Raw genomic sequence first — 8,948 nt, 5'->3', positions numbered from 1 at the left:
TAGAAATATATATATATATATATATAATATATATAATTTTATTTCTATCATGAGAGAGAGAGATGGACAAGCACCTCAGGAGGGTTCACACCACAGTCTGATCCCTTCAACCTTTCCAGTCAGCCAGGATTGTGGGCGCATGCTCCAGTGTGTACAGGTTGCTCAGGGAACTGAACCCATGCACATCCATATGGATCCCGCGTTGCTTGAGTAGTGTGTTATTGCTGCCCTAGAGAACCATCTCTAGAAATATTATTTCCCTTCACAAATGGTGGGAATCTTTTCCAATGCTGCCTTTTTTTTTTTTAAATACAAGACGAATTATAGAGGTTTATATACACAAAGCTCCTCAGGGGGAACGGACTGTTTTCAGCCCAGCAGGTGAAGTTCATGCTGGTTCTAGATGATCACGGCCCAAGTATCACAAGCCAGACAGCTCATGAGAAGACTGGACTTTTCCTCTGTTCCTTCGGTGACTGAAAATGCAGGTGTGTGAGGACAATGGGTGCTGTGTTTGTTTATATGGTCCCCTAAACAGGCCCGAAGCCTCTGCTCTGTCAAGTCTGGACAATGAGATGGGATATACAGGCCACACTGCCACACAACCACACCACCTGTTATTCTCAGGCTGCACTTTGTACACACAGGACAGATGAGGGGGGTTGCTTCCCACTCAGCCAGCACGGTGCTCAGACACTTTTCATCAAACTGTAAGCTCTTCTCATACTCGCTGATGGACTGTTCTTGTTCGATCAGCTCCTATTGGATTTTCTCCAGCACAGCCAGGTCCACCGGCTCCTCCAACCGAGTCCACGCCTCTGGACAGTTCTCCACCGACTGCAAAGCATTCCACTCTTCTTCCATCACTTCTTGCACCAAAAAGGAGTTCTGAGCTCTCCCAGGCCTATTGCCTCCAGCCTCACGGTACTTGCTTAAGAGCCTGTCCTCGCTGTTTCTTATTCTCTCCCGGCATCCCTTCCTGAAAGCCTCTTTCCAAGGCAGCGAGCCCACCAGTTTGTACAGGGAGTGGCACTGCCATCTCTAAGCCGGAGTCACCACCCCCAATGCTGCCTTTTTAAGTGATCCGATAGGTGTTGTCTCTGTTCCCATCTCCACACCAGGCATCTCAAAAGTATTTTGAAGGGCTTTGACCACTGAGATCAGAGCTGAGAAACTCGAGTTTCTTTTCTTTTGTTATGGCATTCCCTTTTCCTGCTCTCTCTCCCCAGCACTAAATGCACGATAGGAACTCAATGAAAGGTCTTTTAATTTAATTGGATTCAGATGATTTCTTCCCCCATCCCTTAGACATGGAATGCAGAGTCACTTGGTGCAACAAATCGTTATGTTTTATAATTTTTTTTTAACAAAACATTTTCCAGAGGAGAGCACTGTAAGTAGTAACATACTAATATTGGACTCAGTGGGAACAAGGAGTATAAATTAAAAAAATTGTTTTGGTAATTGTCAGAAGCCACCCGTGCTCACCCGAGATTATTTAAAGAGAAAAGTCCCTGAGTATGTTCATTGAAAAAACAAAAAAAGCAAAAACAGGGTGGAGGGGAGGGTTGTGGCAGGAATTCTATAACTGAGTTTGGGAAATATTGTATACCATATCTTTCCCTTGTATTTTGGCAATGTAGGTCAGTATATAAATCATGATTTTATTTATTTTTTTAATTTATTTTTAGGCTTTTGACATAGTGTGTGTGCTTGCCAGAGAGAGACAGAGAGAGGAAAAGTAAGAAATCACCACCCAGGGGAAGAGCCATGCTGCAATCCTTTCTCCATTCTCCCTTCAGGATTTTGAGCATGCATGTGATCTCCTGGCATGACTTTTATGCTGCCAGATTTAGGACTTGAATTGTGGTTGGCCATGTGTAAGTCCAGTATCTTAACCACTATAACACCTGCTGTCCCCCATAATAGTGATTTCATATCTTTAAATTTGTTGAGGTCTTCTTCATGGAATAATACCTGATTGATTTTTTAAAAAATTATTTTATTCAATTTTATTTATTCATTCATTTATTTTAATTTGACCAGAGAGAGACACAGAGAGAGAGGAAAGTGAAAAAGCAAGCCACGAAGTCTGGGATTTGAATCATGGTTGGCCATGTGGGAGTGTCCAGTGCCTTAACCACCATGCCACCTGCTGTCTCAATACCTGACTGATTTTTATAAATGTTCTGGTATATATGAAAAATATACATATTCTCCTATTTTTGAATGTAATTCTGTTTCTCTCTCACACACATATTTGTATTCACACACACACATTACATATAAAATCAAGTCTAGCTTTTCAATAATCGAAAGAAATGTGTCAGAAATCTTCCACTATAATTGTGGATTTATCAATGCTTTTCTGTATTCTATCAATTTTTTTTTTTTTTTTGGAGAGGTTTGTGCTATAGGGCACGTGCACTCGCCAGACAGATAGAGACAGACAGAGAGACAGAAAGCGAGAAGCGAGAATTCACCCTCCCGGGGCGGGGGATGGCCACGCCACAATCCCTTCTCCTCCATTCTCCTCTTGGGATCTTGGGCGGGCATGCATGCACATGCGCCCGGTGTGAGTTTAAGCCACCGGGTCCGGGACTCGAACTGCGTTCGACTACGTGGGAGTCTAGCGACATAGCCATAACGCTAACTGCTGGTCCCAGTATTATATCAATTTTTGACTCTACATATTTTGAAGATATTTTATTTGGTATATAATATGTTTAAAATTTGGTATGTCTTCTTGGTAAATTGAATTTTTAAAAAAGAATTGTTAATTTAATTTATTATTATTTTTTAATTTGCTATAGGGCACCTGTGCTCACCAGAAAGAGAAAGACACAGAGAGCGAGAGGAAGAGAGAGAGTGAGAGAGAGAGAGGGAAAGTGAGAAAGCACGTCTGGGACTCAAACTGTGGTCAGGCATGGGGGTGTCCAATGCCCCAACCACCACGTTGCCTGCCGACTCCAGTAAATTGAATCTTTTATCTTTATGTACAGCCCTTTCTTTCCCAAAATAATGGTTTTGATTTTTTTTTAATTGTCAGAAGGTGTGTGTACTCACCAGAGACAGACAGAACGATGGAGAGGGAGAGAGTGCTTGTCAATGGAGCTTGTTCATGCTTCAGTCCCTTCTCCTTTATACCTCCATCTCATCTGGATTTTGGACATGCACATACACATGCCTAATATGTCTTTTAAGCTGCCAGGGTCAGGACTCCAATCAAGGTTGGTCATGTGGGATTTGGCTTCCTTAGCCACTAAGCTACTGGCTTGAAAAAATATTCTTAAATGATTATTTTACTTAACTTTATTTATTTATTTATTTATTTAAATTTGACCAGAGAGGGACAGAGCGAGAGCAAGACCAAGAGAGAGAGAGAGAGAAAGTGAAAAAGCAAACAGCCAGGTTTGGGACTTGAACTGTGATTAGCCATGTGGGAGTCCAGCTCCCTTAACCTCTATGCCACCGGCCGGTCCCTGGATCAAAATTTTTCAAGTGATAATTTCTTAGAAAAGTATGTCTTTTGATTATTTCATAGAAAATTGGTCTTGGGAAGACATAATATTTGGAGAACTCTCTTACCCTCTGAGAGTGAACTAATGTGAATAATAAAATATGTCTTGCTAATTGAATTGAAATAGTACATCTCTTGGGCTGGTACCATGGCCTGATGGTTAGGGAAGCTGGATCCCACATGACCAATCATGCAGTTTGAGTTCTGGCTTGGTGGTGGCTTGAGAGACATGGCAGGTATGTGTGCAAGTGTGCTTAAAATCCATACAGAATAAGGAAGAGGAAGAGAAAGGATCAGGACCTGACCATGTTGCATTGGGGGTGCTTTTTTCCTCTTCTCTCTCTGTTTCTCTGTCTCTCTCTGCTGAGAGTATGTACCCTCTAGCAACTAAAAGAAAATACCTCTATTGCTTGATTCCAAATGTCATTCACTTTTGAAAGAATTACATATGATAAAATTATCAATGTTTTTTCAAATTTTCTAATTTTTCAAAACTGACATAGGTATCTCAAAAATGCCCTTCAAGTCTTAAATACGGTAGAATGATTCTATAAAAACTTTTTTTTTTGGAGAGGTTTTTGCTACCAGTGCATGCGCTTGCCATAAAGAGAGAGAGAGACAGAAAGTGAGAAATCAACCCCCAAGGGGGCTGGCCACACCACAATCCCTTCTCCTCCATTCTCCTCTCGGGAGCTTGGACACATACTCATACATGCCTGGTGTGAGGTTTAAGCCTCCAGGTCTGGGACTCGAACCGCGGTTGACCACATGGGAGTGCAGTGTCATAACCATTGTGCCATTTGTTGGTCCTAAGTTTCCTTTTTAAATGGCCATCTTTGAACTAGTTTATGATAGAGTTTTATTTGTTTGCATTGGTTGTTTCAAGCCACTTCCCACATGGTGGTTGTATGATGACTGTAAGAGTGATGATCAGGTGGTGCAAGTGTGCATCTCTAGTGATGTTGAAACTTTAAGGGATGCAAAAGAGAACCAGTAATTACCTATCCTTAAAGGGTAAAAGCTACACAAATATACATCGGGTGGAAACAGACAACAGCAAAATTATTATGCCTTTTCTGACTACTGTGGTGTTTAGCTCTATTTGAAGACTTCCACACTTGGTGCAGCAAATCACTTCCTTGTTAAGAATGCACATATGTCTCTCATCTGGACGGTGTCTGTATTGCAACCCATGGTACAAGCCATCAAGGCCACTGTCAGCACAGTGGCATGTGTAACCCCTTCCCCCACCCCAGCCCCACTGTGGTTGTCTGTTGACTGTCAAAGAATTCAGGCTTCCAATGAGAGTATCCAGATTCATGAATCATTTCTCTTCCTACATTGCCTTTGAAGTAACTTTCTAAAGTTTAATGTTTTTCTTTCTGGAACTTAGAAGATATTGATCTAATAACATATCAGCTGATAATTTCCAAATAACTGTTTCAATAGAGTTAAGCATTGCTTTCTTTCTTCTTTTTCTTTCTAATAATAAAGAAGTATTATTTTATTTAACTTTATTTATTTACTATTATTTTTAAATTTGAACAGAGAGGGACAGAGTGAGAGAGAGAGAGAGAAAGCAAGCCAAGTTCTGGGACTAGAACCATGGTTGGCCACGTGGGAGTCCCGCACCCTCCACTACCACGCCACCTGCCAGCCCCGAGTTAAGCATTTCTTTCTTCAACACAGCTAGTCAGTCACTTAGACCACCCAGAGGCCAAGCATGCTTCACCAACATATCGTTTGAGAGTACTAAACCCCATTTATTTTTGCATCTGTGGGAAACATCCAGTCCAAAGTTCTAGCGTACATGGGGTCACGGAGGAATCTCTTCAAGAACTCACAGAAGTCAGTATTCATCATGAAATGGGTATTCAGGATGATCACTCCACCTGCCAAAACAATTCCCCCAAAGCAAGAGAGTGTAAAAGTTGCACTTGTACTTGTGACTAGCATCCTTTGCTAGTTTCACTGACTACATCTCTCTCTTACTCCTTCTCCTTTGTTTCTCATGCACTCTCCTCTCCAATTTTCCCTCAAGCCAGGACCTGAAGTTCTGGACAGCACCCTGGCTGTGAATTGTTGGAGAGAGCTAGCAAGTGAATGTGTGAGAGTGTGCGTGGGGGTGAAGGTCGGTAGGAGCCACATCAAGATTTCACTCAGAACAAAAATGCAGGAGGTGAAGGATGCCTGCCCATGTTTGCATGCCTCTTTCTAACTCCTTCCTCCCTTCTGCTCGCCTGAAACTGGCCCTGTCTCACTCCGATGGACTACACAAGCATTTCTCTTCTAAGCTCTTAGACCAGTTGGGGCCACCCCTTACACTACCACGCCACCTGCCAGCCCCGAGTTAAGCATTTCTTTCTTCAACACAGCTAGTCAGTCACTTAGACCACCCAGAGGCCAAGCATGCTTCACCAACATATCGTTTGAGAGTACTAAACCCCATTTATTTTTGCATCTGTGGGAAACATCCAGTCCAAAGTTCTAGCGTACATGGGGTCACGGAGGAATCTCTTCAAGAACTCACAGAAGTCAGTATTCATCATGAAATGGGTATTCAGGATGATCACTCCACCTGCCAAAACAATTCCCCCAAAGCAAGAGAGTGTAAAAGTTGCACTTGTACTTGTGACTAGCATCCTTTGCTAGTTTCACTGACTACATCTCTCTCTTACTCCTTCTCCTTTGTTTCTCATGCACTCTCCTCTCCAATTTTCCCTCAAGCCAGGACCTGAAGTTCTGGACAGCACCCTGGCTGTGAATTGTTGGAGAGAGCTAGCAAGTGAATGTGTGAGAGTGTGCGTGGGGGTGAAGGTCGGTAGGAGCCACATCAAGATTTCACTCAGAACAAAAATGCAGGAGGTGAAGGATGCCTGCCCATGTTTGCATGCCTCTTTCTAACTCCTTCCTCCCTTCTGCTCGCCTGAAACTGGCCCTGTCTCACTCCGATGGACTACACAAGCATTTCTCTTCTAAGCTCTTAGACCAGTTGGGGCCACCCCTTACTGGTCAGCACTTTCACTTGCTCCTCTCACTAGACCTCCTAAGTGCTGGAAGTCTCAGGTCTAGAAATGTGAAGAAGAGCGAAGTAAATTTTGATGATGATGATGATGAACCTGTTAAATAATAATGAGAACAATCTATAAAAGGTCCCAATATGTTATGTTTCTGTCATGGAACATATGCAAGATTCAATTCTCTGCAAGTATTATGAACCGTAAATTAAAATATAAAACAAAAAAGCTGCCATATGTCAAAGATAAACTGGATGAAAAAGAGAAAAGGATCATGGCCCAGCATCCCTAAAGGATACAGATTTTTGATTAATGTTGCCTAATCAGTCTTGTCTTGTTGATTTTTCTGTTTTTTTTTTTCTTGACTGATTAATTTTTTCCCTGTGTTGCTAGAATTTGCATTAAACATGTCAAATGCCAAGCATAATGTTACTGTCTCTAAAATAGTCTATATGTTGGTAAAGTAATTACATTTTTCTATCATTCTTTTTATTTTTAAAAAGGATTACTTATTTAATTTTATTTATTATTATTATTTTTTCATTTGACCAGAGAGACACAGAAAGAGAGGGAAAATGAGAAAGCAAGCCACCAGGTCTGGGACTCAAACCATAGTTGGCCATGTGGGAGTCCAGTGCCTTAACCACCTCACCACCTGCTGGCCTCTTACTATCTATTCTTTTTTTTTTTTTTTTTAAGAGGGTTTTGCTATAGGGCATGTTGGCCATAGTCCAGTGCCTTAACCACCTCACCACCTGCTGGCCTCTTACTATCTATTCTTTTTTTTTTTTTTTTTTAAGAGAGTTTTGCTATAGGGCATGTGTGCTTGCTGGAGAGACAGAGAGACAGAAATTGAGAAATCACCCCCGAGGGGGGGGGGTGATCATGCTACAATCCCTTCTCCTCCATTCTCTTGTTGGGATTTTGGACACACAAACACGCCCAGCATGAGTTTTAGGCCACTGATCTGGGACTTGAACTGCAGTTGACTATGTGGGAGTCCAGTGACATAAGTATTATACCATCCACTGGTTCTGATCCCATTTATTCTTAATTTACTGATCCAATAGAGATCAGTTACTTCAAGAGCTATTAAACCTGTAACTCTATTAGTTTTGGCAAAGTGTTCATGTTCACACTTCTTTTCCTTGAAGCTGGATGGTGCCTTTTGATGTAAAGCAAATTTCTTCCTGGGAAAAATAACACTGGGAAGCTATTTTATTAATTTAGATATTCAATAATAGCAGAGCACTTTCTGATTCGGGAAAAAATAGTAGAACCAATAAAATAAGTTCCCAAATTGTATGACTCATCTTAATGGACATTTAGAAAATGTTCACCTAGTGACCAGCAGATGGCGTAATGGTTACATTGCTGGACTTCCATGTTGTCCATTGTGGTTCAAGTCCTAGACTCAGTGACTTAAACTCACGCTGGGTGTGTGTGCATGTGTTCCCAAAATCCTGAGAGGAGAATGGAGGAGAAGGGACTGTGGTGTGACCATCCCCCTTAGAGGGGTGATTTCTCACTTTCTGTCTCCCTGGTGAGTGCAAGCACCCTATAGCAAAAATCTCTATTAAAAAAAAATGTTCACCTAAAGAAAAGATTGTAAAATAAAGATGACTGTCCTGGTAATGTGAAGAACTGGAAAGATTAATGGAGAATCATGAAGAAGGAAAAAAGCATGTGTAATATACACACATACGTGCATATACACATACAAGAGGACTTCAAAAGTTTGTGGGAAAATGGAATTAATGTCCAGGTTTAGGGCTGGTGGTTAAGGGAGTTGGATCCCACATGGCTGACCATGCGGTTCAAAATCTGGCCTAGTAGCTTGAAAAACATGCTAGGCACATATGCATATGAGCCCAAAATCCTGAAAGGAGGGGGAAATGAAGGAGGAGTAATGGATTATAGTGTGACCATGCCCCTTTGGGTCATGTTTTCTTCTTTCTCTCTTTCTCACTGATTTTCTCTGGTCAGTGCATATGCCCTTTGGCAAAAAAAAAAAAAAAAAAAAAGAAGTTATTTAAAAAATTTTTTTGAGGGGCCATCAGGTGGCATGGTGGACTTCCATGGATACTCCCATATGAGTGACTGCAGTTCAACTCCTGGACCTTGTGATTTGCTTTCTCACTTTTGCTCTCTTTCTGTGTCTCTCTTTGGTCAAATTAAAACTAAAATGAGTGAATATATAAATTAAATAAATAATTTAGAAGTATTTTTTGAAATCCACTTATGGCTTTTTCATAATATCCATTTTCAATGAACTTTTTGAAGCCCCCTTGTATGTATGAACTATATATTTTTCATTTGAAAGAATTTGCAATATTTAGAGAATAAAGTTCTACTTCAGTTAGATAAGTGAACATGGAAACATTTTGGAGTATAAGGAATCTTCCTTATAG

At 41.1% G+C, this 8,948-nt stretch overlaps 1 protein-coding gene and 1 pseudogene across 2 annotated transcripts in view; both read right to left on the bottom strand.

Moving 5' to 3' along the window:
- Window positions 1-98: 98 nt before the first annotated feature.
- LOC102473642 (RPA-interacting protein-like) lies at window positions 99-3,153 on the bottom strand (annotated as a pseudogene).
- Window positions 3,154-5,943: 2,790 nt separating this feature from the next.
- AKR1D1 (aldo-keto reductase family 1 member D1) overlaps window positions 5,944-8,948 on the bottom strand; it is a 49,436-nt gene continuing 46,431 nt past the window's right edge. For both annotated transcript variants that reach the window (XM_014586482.2, XM_006145023.3), the window contains one exon: window positions 5,944-6,098. In XM_014586482.2, the coding sequence (XP_014441968.1) occupies window positions 6,056-6,098 (43 nt within the window). In that variant the 3' untranslated portion in view covers window positions 5,944-6,055. The remainder of the gene's footprint in view (window positions 6,099-8,948) is intronic.

Source organism: Tupaia chinensis, unplaced genomic scaffold (assembly GCF_000334495.1).
Source record: "Tupaia chinensis unplaced genomic scaffold, TupChi_1.0 Scaffold000140_1, whole genome shotgun sequence".
NCBI lineage: Eukaryota > Metazoa > Chordata > Mammalia > Scandentia > Tupaiidae > Tupaia > Tupaia belangeri.
Note: the sequence above shows the minus strand (reverse complement) of the source record. Positions and strands in the feature narration are given on the sequence as shown.